We start from the raw sequence: 15,068 nt of genomic DNA, 5'->3' as shown, positions 1-15,068 counted from the left end.
ATGTATGGCAATCGCACTATTTTTATTAATCAACAAAATACTCTTATTATTATGTTGCCCAGGTAACTCATGAGATGAATTACCCACAAGGGCATATAAATTACTGTTATATTTGATATAATGCAGTTTAAGCTCAGAAATCATTGTTAACTGCATAACATTAAAAAAAAAACAACAAGTTGCGATGACAATTAATTAAAATTTGCGTGAAAGGATTTTAAATTGTCATTGTATGCACATGACAGTTTTTCTCAAACCACACACTGTTATATTACACAACCATTCACGCAGCAAACATGCATTACATAACTATCAAGATAATGTGCAAAATAATTTGGCTCACAATCATCTCAACACAGAGCAGGAAATATTGAAACTGAATAATGGTAAGACGTTTCATTCATTTGTTTCTTTATAAATGTCATATAGCAGAACGACGTACGCCAAAGAACGCACACATTACATAGCACCAATATAGTATCAACTACCTTGTCCGACGTTGTATGTATTTAAAACAGGCAGTGGTCAGAATAACTATCAACCAAACGTTTTCAAACAATGTCTTGCTGTAATGACTTACTTATGAATAATGAAATGAGCTAGCACTAACTGACGAAATTGGATGAGCATTGCTTATGTGTCGCGGTATCGCTAATGGACTTAGTAGGTGAACGAGCGTAAGGGGCTACCTAGATGTGGGCGTGGCATTTTTGACATTGATCCGTGACTTGGTGAGTGGAACTAGATAGATACATGGTAAATATCAGGTATCATTACCGAGATACGAGTGTCACAAACGATCCAGCCTTTGTGAGCAGTGAGAAGCTATTGCAGGGAGTGACATCAAAACAAACAAACAAAGCAAGTAAGTAAGTTCTTACGAATTTCTAGCAATGGCGTTTAAGTGATTCCTAGATAGATGTGAAGCGAAGTATATTCCTGTTATTGTAAACTCTGTGTTGAAGTTTATAACAAATATTATCTATTAGGGTGATGTCACATTCGTTGGATGATATTAATCTTCATATTAACACAACAGATTTTTACATTGTCAATGTCTAACAACACCACTTGCACTGAATAATCTCTTTCATAAAACAAAATCCCACGTAACATCAAATGCACTCGCTAAATTATGACTCACCATTTCGAAGTAATGACAGTGCTTCCATGTGCAAACAATATCCCCCGTAATCCCCGTAGCACGTACAGCAATTTCCGCGCAATACAGGACACGTTGCATGAGAATTAGTAGCTACGATCATGAAATATACATAATGAATATTTAAATGTTACAGCGTATTTTATTTGTGAAGTTGTCAACGTTACTTTCAGCAAACGTAACTGTGTGCACGACATATCTTCAACTGTCAACTATGCACACACAGCATTACACAAGATTTGAAAACTGAGCTGTGCGGGGTTCGATGTATCTAAACACGTACCTATTCTTCCCTTGAGATGCAGGGAGATTATTAAGAGCTATCAAATAGCATATTTCCACTAAGCTCTTCAATACAGCAGGATACATCTTTATTACATCGGTAAATCAGGGTATTACTATTTTATTAGGCATATTGTAAATTATTTGACGGCCACAGAGAAAACTAGTTTTGCGTGACATTTTCCTGTGTGAAACGTTTAAAACATGTCGTATTTTGAATAAAACAGCACAAGGATCGATCAGCTCCCTGCTTTCCCTCAAAACGCAACATTATATGTTAAGAATTTATCGTTTTAATATAGTGTTTTAATTTATTGTATAGTAATTTACAAACATCGCATTTTAATTAATGGTAAAAATAATTTACTTCTACAAGATATCAAATTCTGTTTCTATATAATTGCTGTAATTACCAACACATGTGTGTATCGATTTCTGTTGAATGTTATCCCATCGTATTTACATACATGTCTGCATACGTAGCTATCCATAACACAACAATTTCGCAATCCAGACATATGACGAATATTACCGATATGTAGAGAATGACAGTGACACACACTGACATAGCTTTCCGATAAAACAATCGGTAAAACGATTACTTGTTGGTACAATTATTTAGAAATCTTAGACCGCTTCGATTGTAGAATACATGCGTAAAATAAATATCTCAACCATCTTTCCAGCTAATAATAATTCACCTCTCATAAGTTGAACATTCTGATAAGTAGATATTATAGAATTATATCCCAAATTTATTATTTGGAAAGTTACACAAACTAAACGACAAAAATGGTATACTTTCACATTATAAACACACAACACCCATTATTACAATCCGATTTGTTTTCCCTGCTGGCAAAATCCATTTTGTAATATGTACAGCTGTCTTTTAAAGGCCAGGGTACAAGATTGCATGCAAGACTTAGCCATTCCTGTCTTGTGAATGTGAATATTTAATTAAATCCTAGTCACGAGTTATATTTCATACAAACTCGACTTCAATCATACTACTTTACTTAACTGATCGACGGGCTTGCCTGATCCCAAGGGCGACACAACAACTGAAGAGCACGTTGGCGTCACAAACTCAATATAATGTACGGTCTATGTCCACTTGTAGTCTTGCATATCGTTCTTGATATGTTTGGAGAAAAGCATTGAATGATTCAATTTTCTTTTTTTTTTCTAATTGAAGTGGCAAATATTTGACAGGTTATAATAACAGCAAAGTGGCAGTCATTGACAACTAGTAATCGAATACTACTTAGTGAATAATTAATTGGAATTAAATTAAATCGTAATTCACGTTCACGAGTTAATAGTCTTATACACCGACCAAGTTATATTTCGATCGGGCAGCTAATCAGCGACCGCGTTGTAGCAGGCGATTTTTTGCATTGTTAAAGATGAGACATGCTATAGTGTTACTAGCAATAATTTCCCACTGGAAACTTAAAAGATGGACTGAAGGTTTCCGTGTGTTCTTGAGAGAGTGGAAATGATAAAGCAGGTGTGAAACTTTCTTCTGAGTGGCCAGTGTCAAAAAATGGTGTCAACAATTTTGTTGATGAAGAAATCATGATTAGTATAATGAGCACATCAATTACATCCTCAAATTAATTAAATTATTTATTTATTTGGTGTATACCTTTCCATATGTCAACAAGTAGCTCAAAAGAAGCTTCTGCACGGAAACCGTATTATCTACTTTTATTTCAAATAAGAGCATGTATTGGTCTCGTTAAACATTTCCCAGCATGCACTTGACATTTTTCGAATAGCCCTTCAATAAATGTCAATGTCTTTTACACCTCTGGCAATGCGAAATGTCAAAAGTGAAAAACTGGTATTTTTCTCATAGTGAAACGCAATATTATTAAGTGGGAGTACGTGGGAGTACTGCAATAAAACCTTTTAAAATTGACACAACCCTACGGCGACAATTAGAAACAACGTTATACAACTCGATGACATTGCATCACAGCGATGTGTTTATAATGCATGGGCGAATTGACCACTTAAACAATTTTTATCGAGAGTGATGTATTATAGGACGACTGACATACGATAAGTAGTAAGATATGAATAATGTATGTACATGTGACGAATACATATATACATTGATTATTGCTGCAAAGCCATATCGTAGGGTAATGCTGCAGCATTATAATATTTAACTTTGTTCGCACTTCACAATATCGACAGTGGCAGCGGCACCGGGGGTGGGGGTGGGGTGCGCGACCATTAGCGTAAACTAGCGTTATTCGATAAACGTTTTTGAAATAGCGTTCCCAGAACCGAATTACGTTTCTTGTGTGCGAGTGTTTCAATTATCCACATACCCACTGTAAGAGGCACACGTTCAATGGACGTCTCCCGTGTATCTGTCTATCTATAATTAGGTTCAGTTAGAGTATATCAAATAGCATTATCAACGTATAATTATTGCCTTTATCCAACAGACCACAGCGTGACATACAGCATGAAACCCGTGGTCCTCTCAGTCTTAGCTTACGTGGTTCTTTTGACCGTCTGCGTACACGAATCGACAGGAATTCCTTTTGCCATTGACATTACACCGGTTGATGCTAACACGCATTCCAGAGTCGCCTCGGGTTATAAAGATCACAACGAGCCGTTAAAAGAGCAAAGAGTATATACTAATGAAGGAAAAAGACAATTTGATAGTAAGCATTTAGGTTTTATCTATTCAATTCAATGATGTATACTTATTTATTGTGTTAACTGGTCGTAAAATAATTATATTATATCTACACAGTGTTGCTAAAACGCCATTCCCTGAAAAACGTGTTTGCTTACGTAACAAGTAACAATGTCAACAATTTGAAATTAAAATACGTTGAAGATGTTTACACACTTTATAGTTATAGTATTCAATAGTTTAGTAAATATCAGTAAAACATGATATCTGGAGAATATATAGTATTTCTCATAACCAGTTTATATTACATTGGATAGAGCATAGTTTGTCGAAATTTGTCGCGTTCACAGCATAGTTTAATACCGATACTGACTTTGTACAACCTATTGCAATTGCCATTTACAGTTGGTAACTCACCAAATTCTTGGGCCAGAAGACTGAAGACCATGTACTTGTGCAGAAGAAGAAGCTTGCCTGAACAAATTTGCCAAACAGAAACAAGAACTCGCTGAATAAAATGTTTTGCATGCATGTTTGCTAAGTTGTTAGTTGGGCTTTTGCAATTCCATTGTATGAAATACTATATTGTATTTCATTTTCCATCACATTTAGACGATACCGTATTAAAAATTACAAGAAACTTGAGTAGAATCTAGTTGACTTGAATTTTTGTTAAACATACTTTTTTTTATATTCGAAATATACATAAATCATATATTTTGTTTTGGTGAATTCAATATTATTTCATGGGGGAAATTTACTATTACTGATAATTAATGTCTTATCTATAGTCACGTGACACACTTCAGATGAATATAAAGACAAAATGTGCAATATTAAAATTAATAATCAGTAATTGTCCCTTGGTATACTTTCCCAGTCTATCTGTCTACGTATTCCGTATATACTAATACTAACACAGTACATATACCTCATGCAAATATCACAATTGAACGAGGTCATGTGACTGCGAAAATCCATAAAAGACACATATTACATATTATTTAATATACGGAATATTATTCACATTTTTATTTATCAATTCAATATAATTCTTGAAGTGTAACTTTAACATATTATAAATTTATGACAACTCTCATTTATGAGTTTTGGATACGAATCATCTTATACAAAAATTCGTTTGGCCGTTATCCTGGACAATAGATAAGAACATATCATTTTTTGATTTAGTTGGATTGTGGGACTAGTTGAGTAGAATAGGAGAAAATTGACTTTCCAATGATATATACGATTTTATAATATGTTGATGTAAGCTTCTTCTTATAGTTACACAGTGTAGCTGTACGTTTATAAATACTTCCAAATACATTTGTTATTTGAGTTGTCATGGTGACCTATGATAAACCCAGCAATCAAGTGTTTTTATATTTCAACTTATTATTTTCTGATATGTAAACACAGGTTTATGATTTTAAAATGTTAGCGATTTTTCGATGATTCAATAAAGTTCTGTTAATGTCATTATAGTGAATATGTTATTATAGTTAACGATATAAAACAAAAAACACATTCTACTCATCATAATCTATGTGGACAACATATTAGTTTTACAAAGAAGGTTATCGTAATATTTTAGTATTCAAAGCCGTTCTGAAAGAGAAAATTCACATTAGTTAGTTTTACGTGGCCATGAACCGCCTCAAAAAATCGAGTTAGATCGGAGTTTGCAATGTATACATTAATGTGATGTCTACAGTATTCTGAAGTTTCTTTTCATTCGAAAGTTATCTTTATCAAATATAATTGCCATTTTAGGATCGGGCTGTTTGGCTTACTTACTTATTTGTACTCAGTTCAGTCCCCCCACCATCAAAGTGATTAAAAAACCTGTCACGTGGTTTGTGATAAATATTAAGTCATGCCAATTAGGAACGACACATCAAGGGTAATATAGAATGGAATAAAACAATATTCAAACCTGGGTTTAATAAACGTCAAAACCGTGACATATATGGATGAAGTGAAGTAAATTCGACAACTGTAGTTGTGAAGACGTTCGTAATAAAAAAACAAAAACAATCTTCATTGGTGGATTAAAACGCTACCAATGCTTTGAGTGGCTTTCGTGTCATCCATTTACGTCACAGGAATGCTTCGTCACAATTTAAAATAAATGTGCCTTGAAAGCAAAACAAGTAGCGTGGATGAAGATATTCATAAGACACTACTTAAATAGCAAATGAATAGGCGGATTATGATTGTGTGCAACCTAGTTTACTTCAGTACCACAGTCAGCTGTGAAATAAATGAATTCGGTTTCAAATACCCCGGTAAAATGTTCTAGGTCCTTCAAAATAAGGTGTTCGTATGCAAGGTGATTATTGTTCACGCAAAAACGACGAATTTTAACTGTTGGCCTAATGCTACCCTAACGGAGCGTTTGATTGTAAAAGCTTGGTTTCTCAATTTGTCCTTCCATTTAGTTTCGAGCTGTATAAAAAATGGCTGCCCTATGTAGTGAATATCGATGAATGAATCGCATTTAATTTTATTATAACATGTACATAGGCTTACTGTGTGCAGTTCTTATGTAATAATACTGGTAACGAGGTGGATATAAACAAAGACGCTTATGTTATTGGTAAGAACTCGGACAACTAATAAATGTATTACTTGTCTGAGGTAAAAAAACAACTGTGATTAAACAATGAAATAACTAAAAAAAATGTGGTTCAATTATTATGATCGAATAACTCGATGCAATGGATACAGTAAGTCTAGTCCTCGGATTTATCGGTTATGCCCACAACGCAACAAGCCATTCTTTTACCAGCGTTTCCTGTTGTTCTACTGCCTTCATCGCCACCTTTCCCAAGATCATCTTCTCCCTCGTGCACCTATTGCAAATAAATAAATCAATCCTTCTATTCAAATTTGATGATCTTAACAACGAGTTGCACCAATAAAATCAAAGACAGCATTTTCGATTTTCATGTAAAAAAACAATGTACTTTACACACGTTGTATACGTCTATATGAGCAATTTAACAAGCCTGTGGGTAAAGAGTGTTTAGTATTTCAACGCCAAATAAACAGCATATATTACTAGAACGACACCCAATGCCTACTTGAAAGCGTGTTCAGTTTGAAGTACAGTCTTAACTGAAGTGAACCAGAAATTAATTTCTTCTCTGAGGCAATGCAATACCTCACTGAGTGCTCAATCAAAAATAATCGCCCCCTTAAATTAAGCAATGCACACGCAAGAGTACAAAATAGAAACCGAGTCATTAAACCTTTTACACTGTCAGTTTCATTTTACCCCGTTCCAGTATGCATTACTCGTTTGAGTGATATGACATTTCTGTGACGATGTCAACATACATTGTACTAAAATCTACACCAGGAATGTGTACGGAAAGTGTATTTCAGAATTCAATATCAAATCTTAAGAATAAAAACTCGAGACGCAAGAGACAAAAGTGTGGAGTGGTCGTTTCTCCGAAGCATAGAAGCCAGAAAGAAAAAAAAAACGGGCTGAGCGAATACAAGTGTACCGTAATCTCAGACCGCTAAAATATTTCTAAAATGTAATAATGAGTTACCGTACCAACCGGTATTTGTATTGAACGAAGACGTACATGTTTAAGGGCACGGTAACTAACTGGGCAACTTATACTAATACATTATTTGGCAATGATGTGAGTACATACCACGAACGCTCTTCCAATTATAGAGTAGCTTCCCACCAAGGAAATCTGATCATCAGTGATTATAGTGGATACGCGTCCTTTAGCGTCCGCTACTATGTTACCAAGGTCACCGACATGTCTGGGAAAATACATAAAACGTCAAGTTTACTATTCCCAAATTACAATATATGGTACTGTCTCTTTTTTTATTCGCAATGTAGACAATACTTCTTGAAGTTTGTATTTACCTGATTTTGTCGGTGGGGGCGCCATGATCCATGTCGAATGGGTTATAGTGGCCAGCTGTTGACTCGCACCCATCGCTGAGGTCGCCCTTCTCGTGTACATGAAACCCATGCGAGCTGTGGGCACTCAGTCCTTCCAGCTCAATTTTGATCTCACTCTTTTCCGAATCCTGAAAATGATTTGTTTTTCAATAATATGCTTGGAATTCTTCAAATATATAAATTTGACGCAATTGGAAATGGTACGCCGATATATGCGTTCACATTGGTCTGATTACAAAATTTGTTGTAGTAAATCCACGAATCGTGGCGCACTAAGGCATTCTGAAAAAACATTTACCAACAAAAGGGCAATCGGCATTTAAATATTACATGTATTTACCACTCAAAATACTTTCAAAACACTTTCACTCACCACCTGTCGTATATAAATATTGCCCGTTACATCGCTCCCCTCATAATTCGGATTTTTCATAAGAGTGCAGATTGCATACTCTTCTGAAAAAAAAAAAAAAAAAAAAGGCATGATATCGTAGCAGGGAAAACATTCAATCACTTGGCACTAGAATGACACATGTAGACTAGGTTGTCCCTGAAAAGATTGTCAGAAAATGGAACGTTTGTTTTCTAAAATTTAAAAAATAACACCCGTGTTTCGCAGTTAAGGACAAAAGCCAGGCGTTAGGTACACGCGAGAGTCACGTGTTCTGGGCTGAATAAAAATCACGCGTGAGTAACACAATCGGGAGTTGCGGAACACTGAATAATTAAACTACGAGGTGTAGTACAACATTACAAATTCGTTCATGAAACATATCATGTGATCACAATGGGCGGGCTATAATAACTAAACGTATCGTACCTGATCCTCTGACCACTGTTGCTGGAAACGAACAAGGAAATATACATGTCAACACATGGTAATAATACATTGTTTTTATTTTTAGTTATTAGAACACTAAAAATCAATAAAACTGATGATAAATCCTTACTGCCATATATGTTAAGTCAATTAATATCAAAGAAAGCTTAGAAAGAACTCCCGTGTGCTGAGAGTATTGAAGACACATTAAAAATTAATTCAAAATTACTTGTACATGAGATATTGATAGAAAAGCTGAAAACTAATTATGTAAATCAGGTAACAAATATGAACAGAACAGAACAAACAAATTATGAATTATTATGCTAATTAGTGAATTAATATGAACAAATTTTAACCCAAAATTAACCAGGTCTGTCTATTGGCCTAGAGCATTTATGTACCAAATTTTATTCAAATGTGATGATCAGTAATTGAGATATCAGTGTTTAATTAATTATGTTAATTAGGTGATTAATAAGCATAAATATTTACCAAAAACTAATTGGGTCTCTGCATAGTTCTCTTTAAAAGTTTCACTAAAATCCAATTCGTGGTTCTTTATATATCAGTGGAACATTATGCAAATTAGGTAATTAATATCCAATTAAAACTAATCAGATCTCTGCATAGTCCTAGAAGATCTATGTAGCAATTCTCATTGAAATAAGATGATTAGTACTTGAGATATCAGGCAAAAAGCTGAAAATTAACTAATTATGCTAATAGGGTAATTAATATGCACAAATATTTATCCAAAAACTAATCAAGGGTCTGCACAGTCCTTAAGTAACTATTTACCAAGTGTCATTGAAATGTGATGATTACTACTTGAAATATCAAAAGCTGAAAATTAATTAATTATGCAAATTAGGTAATTAATATGTACTGATATTACTCAAAAAACTATCAGGTCTGTGCAGTGTCCTATGACATCTATGTACCAAGTGTCATTGAAATGTGATGATTACTACTTGAGATATCAATGGAAAAGTCGAAAATTGATTAATCATTATGCAAATTAGGTAATTAATATTGCACAGATTTTTACCCAAAATTAATCAAATCTGCGCATTAGTTTGGAGCATCTATGTGCCAAGTTTCATCAAAATCCAATGAGTGATTCTTTAGATATCAGTGGAACAGTTATGGAACAGCTAAAAATCAGCTAATTATCATGCAAATCATGCGCATTGGCCCAGAACATCTATGCACCAAGTTTCATCAAAAATCAATGTATGGTTCTTGAGATATCAGTGGAACAGACACAGACACACACACACACACACAGACACACACACAGACACACACACAGACACACTAACTGCAAAGACTCCCTTCGCACACGGGAGTAAAAAATATAGTAATTTCATTAAATATAGCAATAGGTGAGTTTCCGTTTACTGCTAGACCCCCGAAACGAACCTCTGCCTAAAAATGTTAAAATGCCGACATATAAACCAGTGCAAAAATGCAAATTTCGACCATTTTCTGCAAATTAGAACTCTTTGTTTTCCGAAACATTTTCTTGTAACGTGTTTTTCCATTTTTTGTATTTTGGTGGTATAATAAATAGTAATAAAAGTATGACGAAAATAAAATATAATATTCATTCGGATCACAATCACAAATAATATAATTTAGTTGTGTTCAGTGTGTAGAAACAAATAATGCAACATATTGAATGTAATAACACTAAACAATTAATACCTTCGCTACATTTGACTCGAAGGTGGTTCTCGACACACGCTCGATATTTTGCACGTCTCCTGGCCAAATTATACGATGTCATCATTGTTTTACTCAAGCCGATTGAGGGCGCGTTACGCCAGTGTCGTCATAGGGTACTACTATTTACAGAATTCGAGTTCATTGTTCAGGTCGTATAGCAGTGGTGGTGGGACTTATATTTAACTAATTAGAACACATTTGAATGGGGACAAGTAAAACACGTCCGTCGAAGGATGGACACTTAGACGTCATATGTTAAATTTATGTCCATCAGCATGCGACTGTCTAACACGAAATGTCGCTCAGAGATCAGCGCTAGTTCATGAGCTGTTATGACAACGTTTTCCTCAACCTGTTTTATTGAAAGTAATGGATACTTGTATATTTAAAGGTTAGTGGTTGTCACGCTGCGTCCTGTTCAATATGAGACTAATAGGAACGCACAACGCATGAAAATGCGCGACGACCACCGCCTTTTAAATACAACAGCAACGAAGAACGCCATTATTTTGTCTTCGACGAATGGCTGGTTCCTGTCAAACATTAAATGCGCACGCGTGCGAAACGTAAACAAGTACGACGGCCTATAAAAACTATTATTTCTCCATAATGTTGGATATTTGTAGAGTATGCGTTCCTATGTACTATTAAGCGGACAAACAATTGTCCCATGTATATTGCAGTCTGCGTCTGAGAAATGGAAGCATATGTGTGTCTGCGTCTGAACACAATGCAGTACATGTACATGTATCTATGAAGCTATAAATAAACTACATGTGTTGTTGTAAAATGAATCGTATTTATGACTGTTTAGAAATCAACTTACCGAGAGCGAACAACGCCACGAACAAAATGACCAGTGCACTGACATCCATAGTGAGACTACCCATCTCTTTGCCGAATTTATGACGGAGGTAGTCAGAGCTCCAGACGAACCGTCTCTTAGATAGCGATATCGAGCTGGTTTGGTTCGACTATTTATAGACGTGCTATATTCCGAGACACCGCATGCTGTGGCAGGGTCAAACCATTTATTATCTCTTACGTCAATAAATATTATAGTAAAATTAACTAATCGTTGTTTTAATATATCAAATACACATATCATATTGTATTAAATATCTGTGGTTTGTTTTCATCTCATTAACACCGCTTTGTTGATTTTTAAAAGAAAGGAAGAAAATATTTGCTATGTATTTGTTATACCAGCCTGTTATACACAGTTACGATAAATACTATTATCCATCATGTTATTTAAAAGTGGCTGACGCCGATATTAAACGTCGCATTAAAATAAAATAGTTAGTGTTTTAAAAACATGTTATACTGAAAAAAGTGATTAAAGCGCGGTGGTCGTCGCGCAGCGCGTGTTCGAATTTTATGTAAATAAACACTGTATTTTACACGCGTTGTATACGTCGCTATGAGTCCCACATCGAACAGGACGCGACACGACGCACGACTGCCACCCTTTGACTATATCTAGCATTGTTATATTACAACACAGACAACATATTTTAAAAACCTGTTTTCTAAAATGTTCGCCCGCCCTTCAATTCAGCATTGTTATCCCTTGCTTCATGGTGGTAGCCGAAATTGTCATGCTAATTTTACGTGCGTTGTACACGTCGCATGGGACCCATATCGATCACGACACGACGCTCTAAAGTGAGTATAAACATTGTAGTGCACAAGCAAACTCCAAGTTCTACTGGTCCCGTATAACGCCTAATTAATGGCTGACACAGTGAATAAGCTTGCCACTATGTACTGATTACACCAGGAAGTCATCCTCTCGCTAATGCGTTCTTCCACACTAATTGAACAAAAGTCTGTTTTCTGTATCACGACTCTTTATTCCATACAAAGAATGTAGAAAGACGATTAACTGAAATGTAACACAAACAAAATAATAAATACACATACAATGATAAAATAAAGCAAATACATTTCTAGTGATGTACACACAGTGTAAAATATCTAAAAATACACATAGTACTTCATGGCTTACAATGCTCAGCCTGTCTTTAACAAAGACACTGTATAATTGTAATATGAGTGGAATGACTCTTCCAAGTAACCTAATATCTATATGCATGCATGGACAAGTTTAAGTTCTATAAATAGCTCTGAGAAATAGACAGTGCAACTAGTACACTAACAATGGTTGTACTTGAAACGAACAAAGTTTCCTAACATAAACTATGTAAACTAAACGAGTATAATAAAACTTATTCAAACTTATTCAAATCGATACTGAAATCTTGGTTGTTCTGGCTATAGTGAAGTTATTTACACTTAAAAATCAATGTGATGGCACAGTAAACAGTGTACGATATATTTGCACCATAATGGCACTAAAATTAAACTGCCAAAAGAGCACATGTGATTCATTAAACACTCACCGTGTTTGTAGACCTTCCTAGCCAATCAATTTCAAGTGAAACAGTTTGCAATATCAAGGTATTGATGGACCTCAAAAGCGTACATCCGTACCGTACAGTTAGCCGAGTCACACTGCCAACTCATCTGTTTTTAATCTCAGATAAGAACTGACCTTGATACTATTAATAACTTTCACAAATAACTCTGGGTGGCGCTATTCGCCACATGGATTTATCCAAGTTTACAGTGAATAATACATAGCATAGCATGCTGTAAATACAAAAAATATAATAGCAATTAAATACACAAAATGTTGATTTGGCCTTAACAAACATATTTATTTGTTCCGAGGTTTTGACGAGGTTTTATCCTATATGTAGCCGTTTTGCAACTTTATTTTGCAGCATATTACTACACAGAGTGTTTTATCTCATTTGCATACGTGATCAGTGTACTGCTACGTACATATAGTTAATTCTCGTGCGATTATCACGCATGCTTGTTTCTGCGGGCATCAATACATTAACGGAAACTATTGGTAACATAAGTAATAGTGTTGGGTTTACATCACAAACACATTTTATGATATTAATTATTAGCACAAATATTCGAATTACTGGAACAATCGAGAAATATAGTGTAAAACAACAACAGAATTTAGATGTTGTAATAGAGCGAACGGGTTGTTTGCATAGAGGAGACCGGTTGATTCAAATATTGATGTTGGGAAAGTCAGTCAAAAGGTAAGGCCCATAAAAAACAGAGCTGCCTTACATTACGCGAAAGAAACTCGGAAATATTTACAATTTCGTCAAGGCGAGGATACTTCTATCACACTGTCTCCCGCGTAAAACTACTCGTGTAATATTAGTTATTACTATTGTTGTTTTTTGGTATAATAGAACAAATAGTAATGTCAGTGTTTTAGTATATTTAATCGCGTGAGTTTTGTTTCAAGTGTCAACAGTTACACTCATCATGGTCTTGCTATCGACGTCACTCGACCTGCGGCAAATTTGCATAAATACACTAAGCACTGTCTTGCACATCACGTGACGACGAACGTATTCTTGAGATAAAATGTCACGCCTACCCGACCACAAATGAAAATGGCACAACAAGACGTATCCGTGAATGTCCGGCAGTCTTGCTGATTGCAATAACTTGCTCCATCAACAGTATCAAATCAAATCCAAACTCACATGTATATTTTGATTGTCCTTGAACATTCGCTATATTGCAATTCATCCCTGTTAATATGAATTCTAGTGTAAGTTATTTATATACGTATACGCGTCTGTGTGTAGTCTTAGCTGTATAGCAGTATTGAATATGAATAACATTGAGGACGAGATAATAGAGAGTTTAAGATTTGCGTACGTAGCGGTGTCACACGCAACGTAATATTACCGTAATTGGTATAGTACAGGTGTGATGGTTCAAATACCAAAATGGCAACAGTAACAGAAAGACTTCCCTGGCGGTGATGATAAAATACGAACACGGAGGCACCAGATGAGGTTTCAACTGGTAATGGTATCAAGTACAATAACGCCGTAAAACTCCACTACTCCAATGACTAGATACTTAAACTCCAATACAATTCAACGAGATCTCCGATCTGAACTCAGTGCTGAACAACTCCCCTATATATACCCACACTGTCTATAAATAGACCATTACATCAGCATACATAATAAGTCTGGAATTTACTATAAATTTCTAGAATGTTCCATTACCTTCTATTGCCTCCTACAGCCAGTGTTCTATTACCTATTCAACCAGTTTCTAAAAAAAAATCTAGAATATTTCACCCAGACACAGTACGGTTCTAGAACATTCTCAGTGACACGGAAGTGGTAAATAAGTCGTATGCGACAAGCGGGAATGTAACGTGATGTTCTAATTTCGTTTGCGTTACGTTCTCGGGTGTCAGAAAACGATTAAGTACAAGCACCCACAACGGGAACGTAACTTAAACAGAATTATGTAATATAATAATAATATAACTATCCAACACAATTTGTTATGTTATTTCACGTCCGGAGTCTGATTTGGTAGTTAGTTCCTAGACATTTAACAG

At 35.2% G+C, this 15,068-nt stretch overlaps 2 protein-coding genes and 1 long non-coding RNA gene across 3 annotated transcripts; 1 reads left to right on the top strand and 2 right to left on the bottom strand.

Annotated features, from left to right (window-relative positions):
* Nucleotides 1-702: 702 nt before the first annotated feature.
* LOC144349225 (uncharacterized) lies at nucleotides 703-4,894 on the top strand. The gene is made up of 3 exons (XM_078007876.2): nucleotides 703-865; nucleotides 3,910-4,134; nucleotides 4,515-4,894. The coding sequence occupies exons 1-3, from the start codon at nucleotides 754-756 to the stop codon at nucleotides 4,619-4,621; spliced, it is 444 nt and encodes a 147-aa protein (XP_077864002.2). The 5' UTR covers nucleotides 703-753; the 3' UTR covers nucleotides 4,622-4,894.
* A 1,698-nt stretch (nucleotides 4,895-6,592) lies between these two features.
* Nucleotides 6,593-11,583, bottom strand: LOC100367813 (uncharacterized). Its single transcript, XM_085493523.1, has 6 exons — nucleotides 11,427-11,583; nucleotides 8,870-8,890; nucleotides 8,423-8,505; nucleotides 8,011-8,177; nucleotides 7,784-7,901; nucleotides 6,593-6,967 (listed from the first exon to the last, which is right to left on the bottom strand). The coding sequence occupies exons 1-6, from the start codon at nucleotides 11,488-11,490 to the stop codon at nucleotides 6,848-6,850; spliced, it is 573 nt and encodes a 190-aa protein (XP_085349649.1). The 5' UTR covers nucleotides 11,491-11,583; the 3' UTR covers nucleotides 6,593-6,847.
* An 852-nt stretch (nucleotides 11,584-12,435) lies between these two features.
* LOC144344241 (uncharacterized) lies at nucleotides 12,436-13,122 on the bottom strand. The gene is made up of 2 exons (XR_013419139.2): nucleotides 13,006-13,122; nucleotides 12,436-12,488 (listed from the first exon to the last, which is right to left on the bottom strand). It is a non-coding gene; the product is annotated as an uncharacterized LOC144344241 (long non-coding RNA).
* Nucleotides 13,123-15,068: the final 1,946 nt, after the last annotated feature.

The sequence above is a fragment of the Saccoglossus kowalevskii genome, chromosome 19 (genome assembly GCF_978046115.1).
Source record: "Saccoglossus kowalevskii chromosome 19, keSacKowa6.1, whole genome shotgun sequence".
NCBI lineage: Eukaryota > Metazoa > Hemichordata > Enteropneusta > Harrimaniidae > Saccoglossus > Saccoglossus kowalevskii.
Note: the sequence above shows the minus strand (reverse complement) of the source record. Positions and strands in the feature narration are given on the sequence as shown.